Source organism: Sylvia atricapilla, chromosome 3 (genome assembly GCF_009819655.1).
Source record: "Sylvia atricapilla isolate bSylAtr1 chromosome 3, bSylAtr1.pri, whole genome shotgun sequence".
NCBI lineage: Eukaryota > Metazoa > Chordata > Aves > Passeriformes > Sylviidae > Sylvia > Sylvia atricapilla.
This window is the reverse complement of record NC_089142.1, coordinates 66,139,347-66,165,234: the sequence shown is the minus strand read 5'-3', so window position 1 is coordinate 66,165,234 and position 25,888 is coordinate 66,139,347. Positions and strand designations below refer to the sequence as shown.

Here is a 25,888-nt window from a genome sequence, read left to right as displayed (position 1 = left end):
CACTTTGTTTATAGAACAATGCTCAGCTCCTTTAAACATTAGAAGCTAAATGATTCCATGTTAACTTGCAAAGAAAATCTCAGACTTATAGAGTAGAAAGGAGCTCTGTTTTGAAAAATACCAAAATGTGTAGGTCTCAGCAAAAGTTTGTTAACTGGTTTTTGTATAAAGGAGGTTGCAGCAGTTTTAAAGCACAAACCCATCCTTTTTTGCCTCAATTTGCATGAGTTTTTTATTTTATAATAAAACAATGTCTGAACTAGTTTGCGTGTAAACTGATAGAGAACAGGTAGGGTGCAGTAATTGAAGTACAATCCACTTTCTAACAACAGGTAGGGGTCAAAGCACTTCTTAAACCTCAAAGTTGTTTACGTAAATATGCATAAATACGGCATTTCCCAAGCAGCTATAAAAAGTGCCAGCAAATTTTCTGTCAAGGCTGTATTTGGTAGAATTTTCTCAGAGCTGCCAATGAGAGGCAATCATTCATTGGAACAAGATGTAATCGAGCAGTACAAATGCAAACAGGATAAAAAAAAACCCACCCAAAAAACCATGATTTAAAATTAGACAAGAAACAAGATTGGTTTTAATGATAAGTTTCTATGTGCACAATTCACAGATGGCAAAGCATGCTATTAAATGAAGAGGTAAAAACATCAATTTAGACCAAACAAGAAAAAAAACCTAAAAAGGCTACAGGCTTTCCTTGATTTTACTCACTTTGCTTTCTGAACAGGTTGTACTCCTTTGGTCTAAGACCTGTATTTCAGCACTGGCAGTACAAAGAAGGTGACTAATCCAGTACTTTTTCTGGGTGGGATGGAAGAGAAGGAGAGCAGTAGAACACAATGGTAGGAAACGCTCACAAATACTGATTTTTAAAACTACACAAGATGCAGTGAAATGGGTGGTAACTGCTATAAAGTTTTTCCAAAGACTGCATACGTTTACAAAGAGTAAATCCAGGGAATAACTACGTATCTTTGAAGAACTTCATCAAAATTCAGAAGTAAAACCTTTGCATGCTGTTGCACGCTTCCAAGTCCTGCTCACCTGTTACCCATTTAATCCAGTTTAGTTTCCAAGTCAAATTTCAACATGCTATTACATACTATATCAAAATATTAATAATTAATCAGGCTTTTCCTCTTTACATGCATAGCCTCTTGGCCAAGAATAAAGGCAGAGGCATTCTGTGCTCCTAGAACTGAGGTATACTTGCAATAAGAATGATGTCTCTTTCCAGAGTCCAGATATTTTGTACAAACATTGCCAAGAGCAGCATTAACAAGTGTAATGTTCTAGAACTAGATGATAAGTGAATTCATCTCCTTATTAAATTTAGCTTACAAAAGCATAAATAACCTGGGATATTATCTAATAAAACAACAATTTAACATTTTCAAAGAACATCGCCAATCCTTGCCCAATCAATTATTGTCTGTCAACACCTATTTCTGACTGTAAAGCATTTTGCTATGTCTAGACATCTCTCTTCATTCACAGAGCATGATCTAAAATAGTTCCCTTAACTCTTGTTTGACAAGAAAATTCTCTTCAGTTATTTCCAAGTCACCAACCACCAGATAGAAGTGACAGAAGACAAACTGTAATCACCGGTCATTCCATCTCAACTTTGTTCACACACAAGCCTATTTTCCAATCCCCTCCCCACAAACTTCATAGCAGTGAGTGTACTCTCCTGAGCCAATTTTACTTATACCTCATTAACCCTTTACACCATTAAGGGGTTATTTAGAATAAGATGTATTTAGACCACTATTTAAGATAACACCACAGGTACTGTTACCACTCTTCATGCAGCCACTTTTCCTCACTTGCTTTGATAAAGGCAGCAGAAAAAGTAGGTGACCTAGGCATAGGAAGAGGTCCTAAAGAGGATCTCATATTAAAATAAAAGTTGGTCATGTCTATGAATTTCTTCCCCAATCTTTGCTGTAGCTTCTCTCTCAGTACTGGTATCAGCTCCTTCCTTTGGACACAGTCAAAGTGTGGATGAAGTTTAATTTATCCTACTTCCCACACCATTTTGCATCGTACTAATGATGGAAATAACTTCCTCTTCCAAACATCCTTCTGAAGCAAGTTCAATCACTATAAGTTTTACCAATGCAGTGATGCAGGTATACCACGTTTCTGCTTACACAGCTCTTTGAAGTAGTTACCAGCAAAGTTGTTTGTTGAAGCACTAAGTGGTCAAGGATTAGAAGTACCAACACTTCCATGGCATAGATGAAATGGATAAACTAGATTACAAATCCAGGTGGCAGGTAGAAGTTTACCTCTTCTGTCTATAGCAAATTGATATGACAAATCTGTGCCCAGACTCATAGCAGTCCCAAGCTGAAAGATCATCCAAATACCCTACACGATGTTCACAGGCACAGCATCACAAAAAGCTGCTACTGCTTTTTAAGTATTTCAGCTAGCAGTCTCTAATCCCTAGTAATTCAAACTTAATGGAATAAATGGGTCTTGGGACAAAGTTTCCCTTGTCTGCTCAAAGCAGAAGTAGAGGCTTCTTAAATATTCTCATTCAAAATGACACTAAAAAATTGTTAAAATTAGCCTCAAGTGTGAGCAATCACAGCTACCCTTTAATTGCTACTTCAAGTATTTTGTAACACTAAGACAGTGTTTTTCACTTTATCTTACCTTAAGCCTCCTCAGGTTCCATTTCAGCACAATTTTTAGTTTTGCATATCACCAAAGGACTGAGAAACTTACTATTCCACTACTATCAAAATAGTAGTGACCATTTTACAGGTTTGCTCAAAATTACCACCACAAATGAAAACCAAGGTACAAATCCAGCAATTCAGTAGATGGCACTATTCCACAAAAATCAAGAGAGGAAACTATGTCCTTGCATAACCAAGGGGTACCATGGAGCTAGAGCTCTTACTTTACATATGCAAAACCAATGCTCCCTCATTAGAGTGAACCGCATTTTTTCATACTTTTCATAGAACATGGAAAAATACAGGACAAAACATTAAAAAAAAATACTGCTTCGTGGAAATATACTTAGCTATTTTGTTGAGATATTTCCGCTATTACACAAAGTTCCACTTTACACCACAAAAATAGCTGCATACCAGTGTTGCATAAAGTTATATTTTCACGGTTTGTATTTACTAGAAATACAACTTGACACAGACTATTAAAAGGTTGACATTGTCCCTAGAAGTTGTTATGCAACCTTAATTCATATATCCTCAAATGCACGATGGTAATTTATTGTTAAGGTAATGCTCTAGCTCAACATCATTTGTAAATGTTTTGCATTATTCAGCCTTATTTTTTTAAGTGTCAAAAAGATAAGTGGTCACTAACAAAACCTAAATTTCCAGATTTAAAAACTGGCATTAAAACATGTGTCTTCAGTATTATTAACTTGTAAAGCATAGCCTTAAAAAGAGCTCTACCCATTCCATCTTAACTCTTCTCTTAAAAATAGTTGCAGATTCCAAATTAGATCCTGTAGTTTGCTTCTTTCTCAGTGTACTTGAGGACTTCAGAAGGGTCCTTTCCTTAGCCCCAAGAAATGCACCACTGGACAGTGCTCAGGAGTTACCACAGGAGTATAAATACAGAGCTACTGTTTCGCACAAGCTGTGAGTTTCAGAAACCCAGAAAAGGGTTTATCTCAGCACTTGGAAGGGGATAATTCCAACAGTGTTATGAGATTTCCAAGTATCCAAGGCCCACTTTTAGATCACACAAGATGGAAAAGAGATCAACAGAAAAGGCACAGTCCAAGGTACTTCTCGTATACTTTTTTCCTGCAGTTTTTCCTAGCAGGCACTTCAGCTATGAGATGGAGGGAAGGTATTACCTTGTAACTGTAGCCCCAGTGATTTTTTTTTCTGATACTTTAGAGAATCTCCCATCCCTTATTCGCTTTACTTCAGTGCCTGCCAGATTCCAAGTGATGTCTGCTACTTCAGGCATTGCTTATCTGCCCTGCTATTACAAGAATGTTTGTTTTACTAGCGGAACAAACAAACAATCTGAGTCTGAAGAGCTATTTCAATCAACTTTGACTGAAGGGGAAAAAGTCTTCAGATAATACTTTGCCATAAATTTCATGAAAATATGAAGCTGAAAAGAGGGGAAAAAGGAAGCTGGAAAGAGGGGAAAAAACTCAGATTAGGCCCATATCCCATCCAAAGCATTACCTCAATGTCCTAAAATACAGGCTCTGTGTAGTCACAGGAAGCATTTCAAGAGTTGCAACATACATGTAATAGCACTACAAGATTGAGTCATATGGTAGCAAGTTTCACAGTGAAAATGTCTGCGTTTCCTCTAGATAAAAGTATCCAAAGCAATAGATATCTATGTATTACAACTCACTTCACATAACTGAAACCATCCCACTTCCAAGGGAACTTGAGGAAGTGCCACATACAGCAAATTGTTGCTTCAAGCTCCTCTAAGACACAGAGGGCTATTTATGCTGCTCAGAACTTCCAAGTCTCTTCCACAATCCTGCATCTTAACAGAAATATCTACCAGTACTTCTGCATCAATATGACAGTCTTAAGAAAAAAATAGGAGCACTGAAGGTTTACAGTTAGATCTCTGATTTGCTTGGAGCAAGGAAAAGTTCAGGGGTTTGGGTTTGTAAAGAAACTTGAGCATTTATGTATACTTCCCACATACCAAAGGAAAAGCTGCATAAAACACAGAGGTTTTCTTTTCCACATGGCACTTCCATCTCCTTCACTACCACCCTGCTCCCCAAATGCCAAGAGAACACATTCACATTTCCACTGCTCCTCTCACTTTTTTTACCATGGTAAAGGGAAGGCAATATAAAGAGCAAGTCTGCAAAAGATATGCTTGAAGAAAAACACATCCAGATTCCTCACAATTATTGCCTGTATGACTGTTGTTAAAGTACAAAACAAAGGGAATTTGAACTCTTTTTTTAAGCAATTTGGTTCTCACTGGAATCTTCAGCAATATATTTGCACAAGAACCACTTACAAGAAAGTGAAATGGTTGCTGTTTAGTTAAAAGGGAAAACCTACCAGTTACACATATTCCAAAAAAGTAACCTCAATTATCACCATTAGTCACACTCCATTAAAAAAAAAAAAAAAAAAAAAAAAAAAAAAAAAAAAAAGAGAGAGAGAGAGAAAAAAGGAAAAAAAAAAAATCGTTTGCTGTTGCGGCAGACTACCACCACAGTCCGGAGCTTTACTAAGGTTTTAATGTTAAACCCTGAAGCTACAGATGTCAAATAGACAGGGTTTTCTACCTTCTATACAGAAGTTTCCAGCTGTGAAAAAGGGCACTTCAGAAATGCCACAACATGAAAATATCCAGGGGCTCAGAAAAAAAAAAAAAAAAACAAACCCAACATTTTCTGGAACTGGACTCTTCATCAAACCTCAAGATAGCTTCTAAGCACCAAATCCAGATCATTAAAATTAATGTGGCATTGTACCCCCATCAATTCAGACCTGCTTTGAGTCAGAACCTGCATTTATGCAGTGTAGTTCAGTGTTTAATGTTTTTTGATTAAATACTTGGTTTAATGTTTTGAGGGCCAGATAGCTTTTTCTACTCAGCAACAGAGAAAATGAAATTAATTCATTTTGGAAGTTCACTTCTATTACATCTTCCATAAAAAAATCCAAGAGGAAAACAGATGTAATTGACAGCCAGCTACAACTCCCTAGAAGCTGTAAACTGTGGAAGTTTTATGTATGCTCTGCCTGGTGAGGAATAAAAAACACATGAGGGTCAAATATAAGCTGGAACAGTAAACATCTGAGCTGATATGTGTCAGAGAAGTCACCTGTGGTGCTCATCAAACATTTACCAGGAGAAAAAAAAAGCATGGAGGAAACTACTGTTTCCAAGATTTCACTACAAAAGTTTGAAGACAATAAATACTACCTTTACAAGGTACTGTTTAAAGTTTATTTCTTCTTTAAAATGTCAGCATAGCAGAATAGCAATGAAACAGCAACAAATAATCCCACTGTATATTTACAGGGGCAAATAACTCCGTGTGGATTAAAAAGAAAAAAAATCAAGAAGAGCATTAAGACTTCCTGATGGTAAAAAAACTCCACCAGAACAAAATTCAAGTCATGTATGTATTAAGAGAAAAAGCTAAGAAACCTTTTCTGGCTAACTGCATGGAGATTCACTTTAGTTCTTTGAAGCATTACAAATCTGAAAGTGTTTTGCTTGCAAAGCATCCCTACTTCTTTTGCAATAAAGCACTATTAAAGCTGTCATTTGATACATTAAGCACTGCAACCTGAAGTCTGTTTACTACTCATTTTTCCCTCACACACTCAGTCTGCTCAGCTCTCTAAACTTGGTGAGTCTGCTGAGAACTAGTAGTCTTCAAATTCAGTCAGGTACAAGATCTCAGAGTCAGGACAAAAACATTTCAACACAATCAAGCCTTACCCCTCTTCACAAACCACATCCATGCACAAACTTCATCCTCTTGAAGAGAAGAAAGAGGAAAGATTTAAACCATTCACCCCAGAGACATATGATAGCTACATTCCTGGAAACTATTCATGGATGAGGACTGCAATTAATTCTAATAGGAAAAGCACTATACTATAAAACACACCTGAAAAACTAAGGTAAGTATTCTTTAAGAATTATTTTCTGAGACAAAGAAACCAGTCACATAATGACACTGAAAAATTTAACAATGAGATTTCAAAGGAAAAGTAGAAATTATTTCTATTACCCAACAATTTCTAATATGACAAAACAGCAACTATAAAAGAAAAAATATAATCTCCTTGAATAAAAATGAAGAAAGAAATTAATTAGTGGCCTGTTGCAAAAATCCAGGATGAAACCTATTTTACTAAAAATCACTATGATAGACTGATTCATCTTCCAGTCAAGCATAAAGAAAATGAGTACATTGAATGGCATTTATTACTAGTCATTAAGAAAACAAACAAACAAACAGAACAAAGAACAAGGACAACCACAGATCTAATATACCAAATCTGTAAGCAGCACTGAGCTACTAAGATACTTTAGTCTACTAAATATGTTTAAAAGTTCTTGTTTGGAACTGAAAATGATACATTTATAGCAGTTCAGTATCATTCATACAGAATGCACTTACACTGATCATCTTTACACATTCCATTAAAACACAAAGACAACACTAAAAAGAAGTATGCACAACTGAGTTTAATGTCATCATAAGTGAATTTCTCCCAAATTAACTACAGTTCTGTAATTTACAGTTAGTGTCCGTACTACAGCAAATAAAGACAGGTAGAGAATCCTCTATTATTCTGAAACTTTTAGGGTGGCATTTTTGTAGAATGATCTATGTGGGAAAAGCTTTCAAACTCAACTGATATGTGTCAGACAAGTGACACATGCTGACAAATTTCAAACTGTGCTTTTAAATATTTTACCTGTATTGTAATCAGAGTCTCCATAATTCAAGTTTGACAAGAAATATAATTTCAGAGATATTTTGCATGAACAGTCTCTTTGTATTAGTTTTTCTACAGCGAGTGAGATTATACTCCTAGAAATGCCAGTCTGTTCCTCTGCACGTGACAATAGCAAGCATTAGCAGTATCTTCTTTGTCACATTGGTTACAATTACTCTGGTAGCAGAGCTGAGGGCCGAGGAAACGACACAGAATAGCATTTCTCCTTTAAAACTTACTCAAGAGCATTGTTTTCTGAACTTGCCCAGCACTGTGTTCGCACTGCAACAGTAACTTCCGCTGCAGACTCAAAACTGAAGGCAGAGAACGTTCTCAGATGGCAGCCTGATCATCACACTGCCGTCTGCACAACAGCGTCCTTGATAAACTCACCACTACGCCACTTCAACAGTCTTGACACTTTACTTTTTACCACATCATTACTACATTTTCATTAACTGTTCAGGCAGCTCAATTTTTAGCTTTAGTAGCAAAGATGTTTCCTCACTAACAAACCAGAAAAGCTGAGAAAATTATAAGTTGTGTCCAAAATATAACAATATGTAGTACTGAGCTGAAATGAAAACATGCCTCTAGATATATGCTGCAGTTAAAAATTGCAGTTTCTAAATATTTTGAACTCAAACTTCACCGTCAGCATTATCTGATGTGCTACTTCTCTCATTGGGAAATGCCAACAGAATATCCAGAACACCATTTATTCGATCTGGAAATTATTGAGAGAGTATTCATATGGAAAAACAAAACAAAACAAAACAACCCTGACTTTAAACTGCCGGAGTTCAAAAGCAGTATTTGCCCTTTGCTACTCAGGAAAGAAACAGCATTGCAAAAGTTAACTCCTGCTGCCTCTCCTCTAAAATATGTATAAATTAAATTATGTCCTTTTTTTTACTAACCCTTTGCCTATTAACATTATTGGGACTATATCCACAATACATCCATGGACCAGGTGTGTAAGAAAACAGGTATAACAGTCACATCCTAGGCAGTCACATACACTGGGGGTAACAGGGGGAAAAATGGACCTATACCTTTGTTTAGGTTTTTTAAACTAAAGACAGAGAAGTACAAAATTTTTTAAAAATGGCAGTATTCTTTGTCAGTGACTGCTACTTGAACTCTCTTTCCTTTGACCAGCAGCCCTTACGGAAACAAGGGGACATTACTAACAAGCAATTACTAACATTGCTTTTGACACGTAGGCTACCTGATCTCTCCCCTTCCCTGTTAGTAATGCATCAGGATTTCTTTATAAAAGTCTAAATTTCCCACCTTATTATTTTAAAGAATGAGGGGATATTCACCATGCCAGGGGTTTTTTGTTGTTGTTGTTTGTGTGTGTGTGACTTTCCTTTTTATCTGACATTTAGGAGTGGCTGTGGAGGTAATCTTACTCCATCAGTTTACTATACAGATTTGGAACACACATAAAAGAGAACACCAGGCAAGTTACTGTTTTGCAGCCCATTATTCATATTAATAAGCACCACTAAAGCTTAGTAACTGTACCTCTAACATCAACATTACAAAGTCCAGTTAAGAATGTTTTTCAACTGTGAAGATGAACATCTGCTCTGTTTAACAAGGTAGTATGACTGGATAGACCATATGCTAAAACACTAAGGCATGCTAATACTATCAATTGAACATTAAGTGATCACAAAAAACCCTAGTATTCTGTCTTTCCCCCTAATGAGCAAGCTGGAAAATGCAAATATGTTTTGTCCATCTGCTGCTACTGACTAGGAATCATTGTTACTAGTTAGGAAAGGGGGAGGGCCTATCGTAGAAACTGTAATCAAAAACTTTGGACACAAGCTGGATTACCTTTTTAGCTGGCTACTTTTGAAGTGTTACATTTATCTTTATTAGGTGAACCAAAAATCTAATATGGTTACAAGCCAAACAGAAGCTTCAAGAGGCTATAGAATACAAACCCCTGCTTAATTAATATGATTCACACAAAATAAAATAGTAGCTCACTAAGCAGAAGTACAAATATATTACTTCCTTTGGATCTGCACCATGTCTTCAGTTGCCTAGCTTACAAAGTTCCAATATTAAACTCCTGTGGAGTTTACGTGAGAATATAAAGCAGGAAACGACAAATAATTCTTGGAGAATCCATGAGAAATACCTCAGAAAAGGGTGAGTTTGATCTACAGCCTTCTTGGTGGAGAACCTAACCACTGCTCTCCACCAGCACTGCCTGCAAGAGCACTGTGTGGTTTGAGTGGGATGGGCTAAAGACTTACTGTGAACATGGAAGCAGGGGCCACTGCTATTATATTATGTCAATTCTAGAAGAAAACGAAGCTTCAGGTTTCCTAAACATAAATCAGTTTTGTTACTACCTTTTTAAGGTGCTTATGAAACAAAACCCCAGACATTTAGCAAAATTGGCAAATAAAGTAGCCTTGAATTATTTCTATCAAGCTGTAAACCTCTCTCTGTACAACAGCAATAAAATAACTGATCTGGCAAACTGCAACACCTTGGACTGCCCTTTTTCAAGTATTACAAGATCTGCATCATTATTATTACAAAAACTTCTGGTTCTATGTTTTGACAAAACCATCTGGACACAGTCCTGAGTCATGTGCTCTAGTGGGGTCTGAGCAGCGTGGATGCACTAGATGACCTCCAGTGGTCACACCCAACTTTACCCATTCTGTGAACCTAGCATTCCTTAAAAGCATTTAGTTTGCTATACTTCAGGACACACATTTTTAGTTTCACCTACTTTCACTATTCTTGGCAGTCAAAATAAAATTCAAAGCAAAGAAAAACGTCTAAGTAATAGAAAGAAAAAAAAATCTCAAATCTTTCAAGTAAAAATCTGTAAGATTAGAACTACTTAATCTTAGTATTAATAATACTAAGACTACAGATGGAAGATGATACAGGACCTATTCCTGATATTCAAAAAATATTTTTTACTAATACAGTATTAAAATCCATCTTAATTCAGCAATTTATATAGTTGTCTCAATACAAGCACTGTCAATAACTAGATTTTTCATTTAAGCAAACCTTAGGGATTCAAAATACACTGGGATCATTGCAAAAAGTTATTCAGTTAAAGTAAGTAGTACACAGACCAGGGACGTCATCCTGTTGTGAAGATCTGAACACAAAGCCAATTTTAGAATTTCTTAAAAAGAGAGATTTTTAAGTGGAAGACAAAATGGTTCTCACTTGAGTCAGTCTCAAATTGAACATCAATGTGCCAGAACTAAACCACAGTCACAGAAAAAGTAATTTCATAAATACATTGTAAAAAATCACAAGGAATCAGGCAGTATAAGTCCCCAGAAGCTGACAGTACCACTACATATTTTGGAAATTTACTAAATAAGGCATTGTACCACTCTATCAGTCCTCTCTTCTGAAATATTTGTTTCAGCTGTTTCCAAGACCTTCATTATTTTAATGTGTCTAAATTCAGTGAGACAAATATCACAGACAGAGATTTAAATTATGCCATTAGACCTGCACCTGTATTCGCACTGAGAGTCAACAGTGTTGGTAACTTAGCACTTCCTTTGATAAACACGTAAGCTGCACAATTACCAAGTGCCTATGACAGAAGTGTTGACATGAATGGAGTCACTAAATTATCATGAATACTACGAGGTTACACTTGACTGGCATTCAAGTACCACTTACAATACCACAATTGAAACCTACGGGTCAGCAAAACAAGGCATCTCCAAAAGCTGCTGGCAGACAGCACAGAGGCAGCAGGTAAGCAATGAGGTTTTGCCTCAAAAGGAACACAAACCTATTCCTCAGGCTGGCAAATAAATTATTACATGTCTAACAATTAGATCCCTGTAAAAGCAGAGTCTTGCCTACTTAATGAGATGAACTTTGCAGGATCAAGAAGCACAATTTTTCAAAAAAAAAAAAAAACTATGATCGGTTTGATGGCACACTTTTAGATAGGTACATTGAGGGCAGCAAGAGGAAGAGGGAAGACCCAACAGATTAAAGACTTACCACAATATTAACTCTCTCAAAACTATTAAGAACGCAAATTTTTCAAAATGTAAAACTGTTACCAGATAGCTAAGATCAAGGGCAAAGTGAACTTTCCCAAAATCCATGCCCAGCTGTTCTATTTATCTTCATATTGAATGCACTAATTTGAAAGTTTTATTCTGTTTTTCACTGAGGTTCTACTTAGGTAAGTCAACTTCTAGTCACCCTTAAGTTATTGTGCAAGAACACTTACCTTTGCCTTTTGAAACCTTTGTACAACAAAGGGACCTGACAGTTAGAAGTCTAATGTAGTTACAAAATTTCTGTCCAACAAAGTTTTGTTATGAAGGATTTGCAACCTTGATTTGTGTCTTCATGCTTTCTTTATCACATCTCAAATCTTAAACTGCTTCTACTCTTCCAGTTGTGAATTTACTAAAACTGCTCATGTCAGCAATAATGCTACTTCAGTTCTAAAAGCCATTCCACAGTGATCAAGGAAGAACTAATCTAGTAAAATGTCAAATTAAGATCTTAGTGAATCGAGCAGTGTACCACAAGTCTGAAAGCCTAAGCTGGGCTCCAGTCATCCACCTTCCTATCACAGTTTAGCCTAACCTCATCAGGTTACACAATCCATATACCACCCCAGTGCTACAATGTGAGAAATAGATTTGTAAAGGATTCTCAAAGCCCAGCTGAAAGCTCAGAGTCTTGTACACCTGTATGCAAACTCTGAGATAAGGTGTGCTGACTTGCAGAGGCCAAGGAATAGAGAAGACATTGTTGAGAGAGAAACTGAACTGGAAACAAGTTTCAAACAACGGCCTTGCAAACAGACTAGATACTTTGGAGAATTAGAACTGTGAAAGATGCATTGTAGCAAGGCCACGTGGGGTAAAATAACAGGTGATTAGTGTTAGAAGTATTAGCATTGTGTGGCAAAAGCTAATAGGCTGAAAAACATTTATAAGGTACTGTAACAAAGAAATAGTTTGGCTTCTGATTGTGATGGCAGGAATTGTAACAGCTGTACCATCTCACTCTTCTCACGAGACTGAAAATGGAATAAAAGTCTTTAAAATGCCTCCGAGGAGCCCCCTGGGTCAGAAAAAGGGGGTTTCCAACATTTCACAAAGAGCAAAGTGGTACAAGGAAACAAACTATGCTAGTGCTACAGTAACTTGCAGCCTTCAAAACTTGGCCCAGGTTCACTATGACCCAGCAAATTTGAAGGTGCAAGGCTATATCCATTAAGTTTCTGTTCTGTCAGTAAACTACCTAGAGAGTAGTTTTAATTTTAAGTTCATTTTTGTAGACTATAGCATGAGTTTCAATACAGTTATACTTCAGGTTTTTTGGACAAAAGCAAATACTACCAGAAGTTGCATTAGTGGGGGTAGAGTATATGCAATAACACTCCCAGTGAAAGATCTGCTGCTTCCCCACAGCCACAGTTGCTACAGCTTGGCCTTACCCACAGACTCTTCAGAGACCAATCTGCTCCATCACAGCCTTACGTATGGCTGCAGTCCTTCCAGGGGAATACCTGCTCTCTCATGGGATTATCTGTGGCCACACACTTTCAGGTGCTCCAGCCTGGTCTTATCCAGAGCCACTGATGTGTCAGCGTCTGCCTGCTGCAGCACAGACTTACCCTGGGCCTCCATCCCTGCAGAGGTATTCCTGCTGCTGCCCTGACACAGCCAGAGGCACCGCTGCTCCCACACGGCTCCACCTGTGGCTCGGGTCCCTGGCACTGGAGCTCAGGGGCAGTGCCAGCCCAGGCCAGCAGCACAGACAGCCAGCGAGTCCCTGGCCCCCGGCACATGGGCACTGCCTTATCAGCTGCTCCAGGCACACACAGGGAGCTGATAAAGCAGCACAGCAGCAGCCAGAGCAAAAACCAGCCGCTAATGAGCGCCGGACTCTAATGTACAGTCAGGCAAGCAAGGCTCCTGACAAGCACCTGCCAATTAATAGCTAATCAGCAATTACAGCTATAAATTCAATCTAGCACATTCCAGTCAAACCTCTCATTATCTCAAATCCTTTGAGCTGCACATTTGGTGTCATAAAGGATTGTTGCTGTTTAACCCCAGCCGGCAGCTAGGCTCCACACAGACACTCGCTCACTCCCTCTGGTGAGATGGGGAAGAAAAATTGGAAAAGAAAGAAAATTGGAGAAGAGATAAAAATACAAGCAAGGCAAAACAAGGAATTCATTCACTGTTTCCCATGGGTGGGCAGGAGTCACCTCCATGAAAGAAGGGCTCCATCATGTGTAACAGTGTCTTGGGAAAACTAACACCAGCACTTCAAACATCCTCTCTTTCCACCTTTTTCTTCCAGCTTTATATGGTGAGCATGACACCATATGGTATAGAATATCCCTTGGGTCAGCTGTCATGGGCTGTCCCTTCCCAACTACTTGTACACACCCAGGCTGCTCATTGGCAGCGTGGGGCGAGAGGCAGAGAAGGCCTTGGCTCTGAATAAACCCTGCTCAGCAATAAGGAAAACATCCCGTGAAAAGCATTATCATGAGTGTTTCCAGCACAAATCCAAAACACAGCCTCAAACTAGCTACTGTGAAGAAAACTAACTTTACTCCTGCCAGAACCAGCACACTAAGTTTCCCAGCAAGTAAAACCACAGATTTAAAAAGAACACCATCCTATTTATTATAAAAAATTCGGTCAAAGCTTTCTCCGGGTAGGACTCAGTTGTTTTAATTCCATGCACTTTTAGGAGATGCATGCCTCAACCATGCCCTTTTGGCCCTATTTAATTTCAGAATATCCAAAAATAGCTGATTTTCTTCATTTAGAGGATGGGATTTTTTCACTGAGATAACAACAGCCACTTGAACAAAGTGCTGGATGATATGACAAGAAACACAGTAGTGTTACAGGAAACGGAAATGTGACAAGATTAACATATGCTTTAAGCAAAGTAGTTCTCTTGTTTAAACTCCTCTGTGTGAACCGAGTGGCAAAGTAGACAATAAATATTTTCTTAATAATAAGCAATCACAGTGTCTCTCTGACATGACACTACTGTAGTGTTTTTAATAGCTTTACCAAAATATTCTTCCCAAAACAAGCATATCTGTTCGAAGTCCAGAACACTACTGACAAGGGTAGAGACCATTTTCTTCAGTGTACAAATGCCAAAAGACCCTGACCATCCACAAAAGAGTAGTTCAGTTCAAATTTGGTGTATTCACACAATCAACAGAATTACAGAGTAATTTAGGTCAGAAAGGATCACACAGATTCATTTGGTCCAGCATTCCACTTGAAGATGTGCCAACTTCAGCTGGATGCTCTGTTTAAAAAACTGAAATCTTTCAATACTCTAAACAACTCTAGCCACTGTCCTACTGCCAGTGTAGAGGTACTACAGAAAAGAAAGAGTAAGTATAGAACTACTTCAATAAAAAAATACCCCAAAATAAAAACAAACAAACAAACAACCCAACACAAAAACCCCAACACACAAATATGTCAAGCTGATATTTCCATAAGGAACATAATCAGACTGCCTTGCAAAATCTGAATGATCCAAAGGAGAAGTAATTTTAATGGATATAATCACATCACCACTTGGAAATGATATTTTGTTAGAGCATCAGACAATTTACCAAACTGCTTGAATTTTGTACAAGCACGGCAAAGCTATACAGATGCTGCAACAAGCACTTCATCAGAAACTGACTGCATGAAACCATATACCCAGGCTTTTGAGCTATTTTGATTTTTAAGGAAAGGTGACTTCTCAAAAAGGCTGGAGAATGGAAATCACAGAAAACAAGCTTTATACACCCCAAACACAAAGATTTCAGCCATTTGCTTGCATAAGTCATCTTTTACTGCTGAAAAGACTGTGGGGAAATTAACAGATACTGACATGCAGGATGACTGGAATCTTCAGATTTGTAATGATGGAATGATGAACAATCCAATTTTTATCCTTCCTGTGAACTTGGTTCACAAGAGGAAGAAAAAAAAAGCCAACTTTAATTAAATAACCTATTCTGCTTGGGAATGAAAACTCAGGCACAGTTTGGTCTGTGTGGAAAGTACAACACTTACTCTACAGGTATTCCCTCCATTCTCAATTATTTCTAGTGAAAACGGTCTTCCTTTCTAGAACTTTCTCTACCAAGAAAGAGGCTGAACTTCATGCTGCAAATGCGTATTTTTAAGCCACGAAGCACAAGCACAAGTAGATATTGTATTCATGTTGGGAGACTATCACAAAACATCTAATTTGAGATATTGTCCTAGTTTTGCTATAGAGAAATTAAAGTGCAGAAAAATGAAGAAACTTGTTTAAGATGGAGCAGATAAAACAGCAGGGACCAGGAGAATTCTTTCAATATTTCTGCTTTAGCTTCAAAGTTTATTCTACCTTACAAAAGCACACAAAAAAATAGCTCAGCTGACTATTATTATTAATTGTAGAGAGCACTTGACTTAAAACTTCTGAGGAAACAGACTAGAAGGCAAAAGGCAAAAAAATATCCTGGGAAAGTTCATTAAATCTTTCTCTAGCCTCTTCAGAATTTACACATCTGCCTGTTCAGATCATGTAGGCTTCCAGAGGGCCTTCTAAGTAGAAGACCAAAAGCAATAAAGAACACAGAAGCAGGGCTATTACTTACAACACTGAGCACTGTCAGGACGTCATGGGGTAAAGTCTAACCAATTACACCAAATTAAACCTCGAGTAGATGAACTGAACTCTAACTCATGAGAAGGTTTTGATATGTGCTGGGAAAACAAAGTACAGCCAATTATGCACAAAACCTTCTTAAGTCCAAGGACCATATGTCCTACTGTAATGGTTCAGGTATGCACAGAAAATAAGAAAAGCACAGATGAATTTTTAACTACTTGATATTTCACATGTTGCAACAGTAGATGAAGAGGTGAAAGCCACCCTGGTAACAGCAGCTAAATCCCTTCAAGTATGGAGAAAACCAAAGATCTGACCTGCAGTGACAAAAGAGGCCACCAGCAGCTTACACTGACAATAGCAGTTTGAAATCTAAAGTGAGCACAATTGCTCCCTGTGGGGATCACACTCACAAAAAATCCAGCACAGAGGAGAGAGAGCCTGAAGCAGAATTGCCACACAAGAAGCAGGCCAAGACTCACATATCTCAAACAGCTGGAACAAGTATCCTCCAACCAGCACCACAAACTCAGAGGAACAACTGGACCAGCATGTCCAGGTAAGTGCCACTACTTGTGAGAAATCATTTGAGATTTTATGTCGCTCAGCACAGTGCTTCTGCCTTTGTGTCTACCTCAGTCCTCAATTTCCCTTGCAACAGAGAAAACAGGACCCAGAAAACAGCTTAACTGCTTCTAACAGATCCTAGTGTCAGGAAGAGGGTCAGGCTGCTCAAGGTGTCTACTCTACTAAGCTACTCACTTTGTAATTTTTCCTTATACACCATAAAGTAACCAAGCTGTTGTTCATAGCTGAGAACAGAACACAGCTTTTTGTTATTAATTGCTAAAAATGTTCTTTATGGAGTGGGGAAATACTTCTCTAAGGGTTAAGGATCTGTCTGCCTCCAAAAAGCTTGATTTTAAACTCCTAGCTAAATTAGAGTTAGAAATGTTTCTTAGTAACTAATCAACGTTTTTAAAATTAATACAAGGGATATACTACTCAAGTTAAACCAGTGAATAATCTCAAACTAACTTTCATGACTCATAAAGTTAAAGTTTTTACCCTAAAAGCAGTCTCTTCCTAATATTTTTACAGACTTCTCTCCCCTCTTAAAACTGCAGGCTCTAGAACCAACTGCTTATGGGCACAAAATGGCAAAGTTTCCCCTCCGGCACACTATGTTACCAACTACATCCATCAAACCTAGAAACAAAAAATATTAAAAGACTAGTAATTCTACTTCTAATCCCATTAGTGCAACATGACACCTACAATTTAGGTACTTACATTTTTACATTTACTTTGTGGATTTAGATAATTCAATACAGTGCTGATGCTTAATGTATTTATCCATTAAGACAAAGAAAGTCAAAGTCACTGAACTGGCAGTATATTTTTAACCACAAATTTTGGTTCTTCAGAAAAAGCTTCAGTACTAGTTTTACAAATAATTTTAACCATACTGCAAATGTTTAGTATAAATCTCTCTGTACTTCCAGTAGTGGTTACAGAGTCTTCATAAAGAAGAACAAGATACGAGTGTTATTTAGAAAACTCCTCACATTAACCTGTTCTGATCAATACTGGTTCAGAATTTAAAATACCCTATTTGAAGACTGACCAAATACAGAGAACCTCTGTGAAGATGCTAGCTGATAAACAGTCCAAAGTCAGATCAGGACTGCAACATGGCTTTCCTCACACATTAATGAAATCTCAAACAGGTTCTCATGCCTTGCTTTAAGGATACTGTAACTTTAATACTGTTTCCAAAAATACCCCAAACTTGTATCCCCATTCCTCAGATTATTTACTTGCAACAGAAAGCATGAAAAGATGTACCTATATTTGAAGACACAAGGAAAACACTAATACCCAGCTCCCATTTGCTGGTAGGCAATGAAAGAAACATTATCATTCCTTTACTTCTATAGTCTCACAACATGAACACAGTAAAAAAAAGAGGATTGACTTCCATTTCACTTTTATGATTTTTCACTGAATAACACTTTACTGACACTCAGTCTTTCTAGTCCATACCTCACTTCAATTAAAAACACTATTGCAGCTTTAAAGAGTAAGTGGCTCCCACTTTAATGAACCCTTGCACATAATGTATTATTCATAAAAACCTTAGCAGGTAAAGCTTCCTGAGGGTTGGCTCTGTCTTTGAGCAATAGAATGAAATAAGCACTTCTTGCAAGCCTGACTCTTACCTGCTCCTCTCAAACCAGCAGAAAGCAAAAGAGTGCTTTTACATTGGGAATATGTCTAAGTCCATTCCATTTGCCTGCACTCCGCCATTACAAGGAGGCAACCACAGGAGAGACAAATTCTGCAGTGTTGTCTGGTTACAGGGCTACCCTATCAGCTGAGAGCTTTAAACCAGCTCTTCCAAGAATCAAGACCCATATCAAAGTATTGAGACGCATCCTCATCTTCATTAAGTTAGAGAAGCACTAACATTTCAGCCTCTGCATGAAACTTCCTTTCCTTTAGAAAACACATTTCCTGTCATTTTCTCGCAGTAATGCTTTCTTCCCAAACAATCTCACAACACTTCTTGCAATTATTTAGAAAGCAATTCACAGTCCAGGAATTCACAGGTGTGTGCAGCATGGATGAGTGCTCAGAAACAGTTTTGTTGAGTCATCTCTATCCAAACTGCATCATGTTGCCCAAAATTACAGGTAGTAAGCTCTAAACAGGTACATTTTGATCTCCTCTTTTCCTCCAAACCCAGTTCTTACTTCTATGTCTCTTTTTGCTTTCTCATCTATTCTACCAATATGAGAGTAATTAACACCACCCACACACAGCTCAGTCTTCATTAAAGCCAACTCTATAACCTCTTCAAAAAGAAAATTTATGAAATTAAGTGTAGTTTCAAATATGGCATTAAGAACATTGCATTATCACCACTATTCCTCATGCTCTGAGTTAAGAAATCTGAGAGTTCATAATAGAAATCTAGTTTTTCAACTTTTAAAAGTCAACCCTCTTATGGCAATTAACCTTATAGACAGGGTAGTGATATACCAGAAAGAAACAAAAAAGGTCTACTTGGAGACTAATATAAACACCAAAGGAAATTGTTAGATTTACCTACATTTTAAAGAGGACTAAGTCAATTTCTCTAGCAAGATGGCCTAAGCCTTCCCCACAATGTTTAGAATTCAGTCAATTTCAGGACAACAAAGAATTCAACTCTTTTTCTTATGCTGACAAGTAAAGGTTCTGGCACAGCAGTGTGGATTAAAGAATCCACAGGACACCTTTTAAAAATAAGAGTTTAAACACATATGTTGTTACATGGCTTGGATAGTAGCATATGGCTGCATACCATATGGCTATAAACATATGGGTAGTTCACTCTTTAGTGAACAAAAAGAAACAGGGTTACTAGTGCTTTACCTCACAAATTCATCCCGCTTCTCTCAGTCGCTTGGAAGCTTTCAGCAAGATACAACTCCTGTACCTTTTATACTGCCCCTACTTGAACCCTCATATGGCAACACAGAAGTAGTAGTAGGTCACTAGAGCATTACAAAGTTTATCTTAAGAACAAGCCCAACAAAAACAAGTCCACCACCCAAAAATTCTACAAAGAAACCAAACACACACCACCTCACCAAGCAGCACAGAAATGCTTCAAGACCAGAGGATAGAGCAGAACAACAAAACAGAGCACAGGCCCTGTCGCTCTTCAGATCTGCAGTAAGCTGCTGTAAATTGTCAGCACAGTAGTAACCCTCTACAAAATTTATCTATTAACTTGAGATAATGGCAACAGAGCAGCCATGCCTCACATCATTGACACGACCTGAACTGACACAAAGAACAACCAGAACAGCCAAGCAACCCACCAACAGCAAAGGCAGCTTGCTGTTCTTCTCCCCTCCTGCATACCTGGTTCCCACCAGACTTCTGAATGGTGGCAGCAGCTGAATCAAGACATCACTCGTGTGAGTTGCACTAAATCCACTCCAGAAAACAAAAGGATACAGCCTTAGTGCTCCACTCTGAGTCCCAATGGCCAATATTTTCTGAACCGGATCAAATGCCAAGGCGGAGGGTTGATAGGGGAAACCGTGGCGTACGGTCTAACGAGTCCCAGCAGCGCAGCAACAATGGGTCAAGCAGGATACCAAAAATAAACAGAATCAAGACTGTATGTTAGAGAACAGGATTCAACGTTAATCACAATTTAAACAGGAACTACAAAGTTTAGTCGCAGACTGAGAAAATCACCTGCCTTACCCAAACCAGTTACAAAAGATTTTTTTTAGTCATAATTACTCATTCATCTTTGAGCATCAAGTGACAGTCACTTTCTGAAACTTAATTTGAATCTTACATTTCTTCTGTGTAAAGACTGTATAAACCAAGCATTTAATTTTTTCATCTACCTCATTCCCTGAGCAATCTTATTTTCAGCTCTAACAAAGACACTAAACTATTAAAATCTGAAATGTTCCTAGCAAGTTTGGCAACAAAGCCAGACTTGTCATCAGAACTATTACAAACTACTAGACTTGCTTTTCTGAGAATCATTTCAATTTCAATCCAACAGACCCAACATGACAGTGCAACCTCTTTCAGCTCAGTAAAGAAAAAAGATAGCAACTTGAGCTTGACAGAACCAGTCTCTCACCCTCTACCTCCCTCAAAGAGAACAGGCGGCCCCAGAATTGACAAAACTAGAAAATACCTCACTGAACAAAAGCAAACCCCCTCAACCATGGGATTGTTTCTTAATATGGAGCTATTGGCACATTTAGCTTTTTTTTGATTATCCAAGACTAATTTGGTAATTGACCAAGCAATGACTCCATTAAACTTCTCAGGCTGCAATTAATCAGAACTGAGAACATAATACAAGTGTCACCTATTCTTACTTCCATTCTAAATGCAAGCGTCTTAAGCCATACAAATGCCAGCTTTTCTATTTCTAAGCCTTTAGTTTAAAGCAGAGGTATTTCAGGACCTCATAAACGCACAGCAAACTTCTGATATACTCCTTGTACTTCACTGAAGTTGCAGGCATATCCCACAACTCTCTGTATTTCACAACTTTATAAAGTTTAACCGACACGAGCTCTGCTCTTCTCCACATCCTTCGTGACCACCTACTGAAAGCAGCAGAAATGCCTGCAATACCAGAAAAAAACCAGGAGAGTCCACAAACACGCTCATCCATGTCAAGCTAGGCCATGGGTGCACCGCAAAGATAAAAAGACTATTGATATTCCAATCAGCTTTTATAACTCTGGATACAGCTGGTGGTTAATTCGCTGCATCATTTTCTGAAGCATGCAGACACAAACTGCAGTTATCCTATCACACACAAGCAAATAAATAAACGGGAACTTCGTCTCTAGATAGGATTTGCAATAGCAGCATCACCAACTTAGCAACACACTGCAGCGAAACCACCACAAATATCGAAAGCCTTTTTCAGGCATAAAGGAACAGGATAAATTATTTCCAAACAGAGCAGCGGGACAGATTCCCTGTCCTCCGAGCCCATTAGCAGAGGCTTCTACTCAAACGCCGCGATAATCAGATCTGTACTACAGCTAAGTATCACTCCTTCCCCATCCACCCAACTCCTTCGACGAAGCCTTAGTGAACACCGCCAGTATTACTCGCGTGAGAGAGCCTAGACGACGACAGACCCCGAAACTCTCAAAGAACGATGCCTAAAGACATCCAGCAAGACCGGTACAGCTACACCCACCGCTTTCTTCCCGTCTTCGCCCCCGAAAAAATCAATCCAAATAAGTAAACAGGAGCGGCGGGCGGGCTCGGCGAGGTCGGTACGGAGGAGCAAAGCCCGCAGCGCCCATCGCGGCGGCGCGCCCCCTTCCCCGGCCGCCCGCCGGCTCGGGGCTGCAGCATTCATTCACCTTGCAGAGCTGGAAGTGCTCGGACTGGAGCGTCTCCTGGATTTCGGTCTCCCGGTTCCCCGCCTGCTGCTGCTGCGCGGCGGACGACGCCGAGGCGACGGCAGAGACCGCCGTCAGGCCGTCCAGCACCTTCCTGATGTTAAATTTCCTCATGGTCCTCGGCGGCGGCGCTCCCGCTCCCCCGGCCTGGCCGCTGTCACGGCCGCGCCGCCCGCCCCGCAGGCGGCAGACGAGCCCCCGCCGGGGAGGGCGGTGCAGGGGCGGCCCGCGGTCGGGGGCGCCGCGCTCCTCCTCGTCCGCGGGGAGGGCGGCGAGGCGTCAGTCCGGCAGCGCAGGGGCGCTTCTCATCGGGGCCCGCGGGCTCGGAGACGGAGACTGGAGCCAAGCAAACAGGAGCCGGTCAGCCCACCGAGCGCCGCCACCGCCGGTCCCACGCTCGCCGCCCGCGGCCGCCCCGAGCCCCGCCCGCCGGGGAGCGCGGCTCGCCCCGAGCCCGGCCGGCCCCGCCCCGGCCGCCCCTCCCGCCGCCGGGGCCGTGCGGGCCGCCTCGCCTCTCCTCCCCGCGGAGCCTCCGCGCCCCCGCGCAGCCCCCTCACATCGTGGCGGCCGCCGCTGTCACCCGTCCGCGTGCGTGCGCGTGTGCCGGTCCCCTCCCGCCGCCGCAGCCTCTCCCCCCGCGGCTCGGCTCAGCGCCCTCCGCCTCCTCCTCCTCAGAGCTGCGTGTGCCGACAGCCAGTCACCAGCGGGGCTTCTCCCGGCTGCTGCCAGCGCCTGCCGCCGCCCGCCCCCACAACCATCCTCCTCCTCCTCCTCCTCCTCCTCCTGCCGCCGCGGAGGGAGCCTCCCCCGCCTCTCGGTCGCTCCCCCTTGCCTGACAGCGCGGAGCGCAGCGCCCCGGGGAGGAGGAGCGGCGGCGGCGATACCGCGGCGCCGGCCCGGCAGCGGCGGGGCGGCGGCTCATGCGCGCTGGGAGCGGCGGCACCCGGATGTGGCGGCGCCGCTCCCCCCGCCCCGCCGCGCCGTGCGGGGGCCGGGGCGGCGTGCGGGCCGCGGGCGGGGTGCGCCGGGGCGGCCGGGCCCGGGGGCTGCGCTCCGGCAGGTAACAGGTGGCGGCCCGAGGCCGCCGCGGGCAGCGCCGTCCCTGCCGCCGGCGCGGCGCTGGAGGCGCTGGGCGGCCGCGGCGGAGCCGGGCTCCGCGCTTGGTTTCCCGCGGGAGATCCCCCGCGGCTGTCCCGGGCGGCGGGGCTGGTGCGGGCCGCGGCCGGAGCAGCGCCGGAGGGGCCGTGCTGGGCGGCGGCGGCCGCCGGAGCCGGGACAGCGCGGAGCGGCGGCGGGGCTGCGGGCGAGCCCGGAGGAGCGGAGCCGAGGGGTGCGATCCCCCAGTGGCACTCACCCCGGTGCTGCGGCCCCGGCCCGCGAGTGCTCGCCGTGCGCCCGGCGGAGTCACCGCCTGCCCTGGCATCGCAAGGCGAGCGCCGGGTTTACGAAGGTGCTTCCATTCATTTTTATGGCTGCAAAACCAATTTAAATAGGCAGCGCAGAGTCAAACGTTTCTGATAGCCCCTGTTGTATCTATTTGCTTTTAATTTCTTTTACTACTAGTTTGCAGCTTGGGATTATCTAGTCAGTGGTCAGGTAGTAGATAATTATTCGTCTCAGTCATGTTTCTTTATTCATGAAGGTCATTATTATTTGTGACTCATTATTGAACTTCTTTTCAGCCAAAATTACCTAGTCAATTATCCTTTTTGGAGGGAGAACTTGTAGAGATGAGAATCAAGACGTTGGCTCACATTGCCTAGCCCCAGCATGATTGCTCTAGCAGTAGAAGGCTTTGCACACTGGAAAATGGTCCTCCCAGGTGGTGTTTCCAGCCTGCTGGCCAGGCATGCTGTGCTAGCACAGTGTCCGGTGTCACAGTGCACTGAGAGATGAGCATAATTGGAATGCAGAGGAATAGCTACGATGCAGCCATCTTCATAACCTCAGAATTAAAAATCCCTCAAACCCTTCTTAGACTTGTAAGTTCTTGTTAATTTCAGCTGTATCGCCAGCAGGTATATGATGTATAAGCATTTGAAAGAAACTGAGATATTCACATATTCTTGCAAAGTGAACTTACAGAGCTGTTCCTTTGTGTTACTAGGAGTGTTGGACATTTCCTGAAATCATCTTGTTAAAATCTGAAAATTCTTTCCAAAAGGCGATAAAAGTCCTAGAAAAAAGAAAGAAGTATACTTAAATAAGGTTCAGTAAATATCTGATGTAAAAAATGAACTTAATTTTAAGAGATAAATATGTGTCGTTTCAGCATGTCTTTAATTATCTGTAACGTATTTTAGCTGTGTATAAGTTACAGAAGTAATGTCTGTTTTCCCATCTACTCACACGATTAGTATAACACACTGAACTGGGAAGAAAACTTGTAGAACTTGGCCATGCTGGAATGGTAAATATAAACTGTTACAGGTAAAGACAGGTACATATGCAATTTTAAGAAAGTAAGTCACAGTCTCTTTGAGTCCCCCTGTTCAGTATGTTTTAGGCCAGGCTCTGCAAACACTCCTAGATACATCTTTGATAGCACAACTAACCTAATTTTCTTATAGGAATATTAATCACAGTAACAGCCCCCCTCAAAACTGGGTGACAAAGGACATTAAAAGCTCACTTTTTGCATACTGCAGTCTGTTTATTTTTCTTACTGTCTATGTACTTTCCTATGAATGCATTATTTATTTGGACTGAACATTTTTAGAGAAAAAAATGCATTTCATTTTCAGTTTACATTAACACCTAAGAGGAGGTCCCCATTGATTATTGCAACATTGTATCAATAAACGAAAACCTTGAGGCAAGTGATACAATATACACTAGGCTGGACCAACACTAGTTGTTCTCCCTCAGGCTTTCAGGTTGATGCCATTCAAGGAATCAGTGTTCTCTGGGACTTCAGTTCTTCCTGTAAAAATGTTTTAAATATTTTTCCCAGCAAATTAGTGAAAAAATTCTTTGGGTTCACTGGAACATCAATTGCAACAATAATAGTTGCAACAATTGCAACTTTTAATATTCAATTAATATCCTCTTTATCTCTCAGGAGATAAAGATTTAGCTGTTGTATTTGAGAGCTTCTTTGGGCCCTCCAGCAATTTCACAATAACCACATCCTGTTTTACAAACAAGACCATTCTGCTTAGCCTCCTTCATGTTTCCCACTCAGACCTTCCAGCCCCCAATGTCAGAAATCACTTGCCAGTTTTATACCCCACTCCAAGGTCCAGGATCTTGCAAGAAGCAGTGAGACCCAACCTGTGTGGCTTAGGTTTTCTTTGCCTGTCATTTCTTACTGATCTTGTTATCTAACGCTGCCAGAAAATGAGAGAGGGGATCACTTGCTCATTTCTTGATTGATATTCTACAGATACCACATAAACAGCCACTGTTCCTAATAAGTATCTGAGATAATGGGACATGTAGTGTTCTCCTACATATCAGTGTGATCCCACAGACCATTAGTTAGTGTAGGTCAGACTTGTTGGGTCTTTTGCCTCAAGATATTCTCAATAACTTCACAGATGACTGTAGGGTGCAGTTGTCACTGTGTTATGAGCCTTTTTGATTGGTTTGGGGTAGGGGTAGTGGCATTGTTTGTTTGTTGTTGTGGGGTGATTTATAACCAGTTTTACCTTGAAGAAGAAAGGAATGACTGTAGTCCCACACAAGCCAAAATGCATAAAAGCCCACCCAGCCATATCGTATTTTAAGAATTGGAATAATTCAAAAGCAGTGGTAGGTTATGAAGTGAAA

The 25,888-nt window shown here is 40.8% G+C and overlaps 1 protein-coding gene across 8 annotated transcripts in view; it reads right to left on the bottom strand.

The window, feature by feature from the left end:
- Positions 1–22,836, bottom strand: part of STXBP5 (syntaxin binding protein 5) — a 104,753-nt gene extending 81,917 nt beyond the window's left edge. For 4 of the 8 annotated variants that reach the window (XM_066315641.1, XM_066315644.1, XM_066315643.1 and 1 more), the window contains exons 1-2: positions 22,079–22,834; positions 20,175–20,272 (exon numbers count right to left, since the gene is read on the bottom strand). In XM_066315641.1, the coding sequence (XP_066171738.1) occupies positions 20,175–20,272; positions 22,079–22,231 (251 nt within the window). In that variant the 5' untranslated portion in view covers positions 22,232–22,834. Of the gene's footprint in view, positions 1–20,174; positions 20,273–22,078 lie in introns of all 8 variants that reach the window. The other 4 variants (XM_066315638.1, XM_066315640.1, XM_066315639.1 and 1 more) reach the window with 2 other exon arrangements.
- Between the last annotated feature and the right edge of the window lie 3,052 nt (positions 22,837–25,888).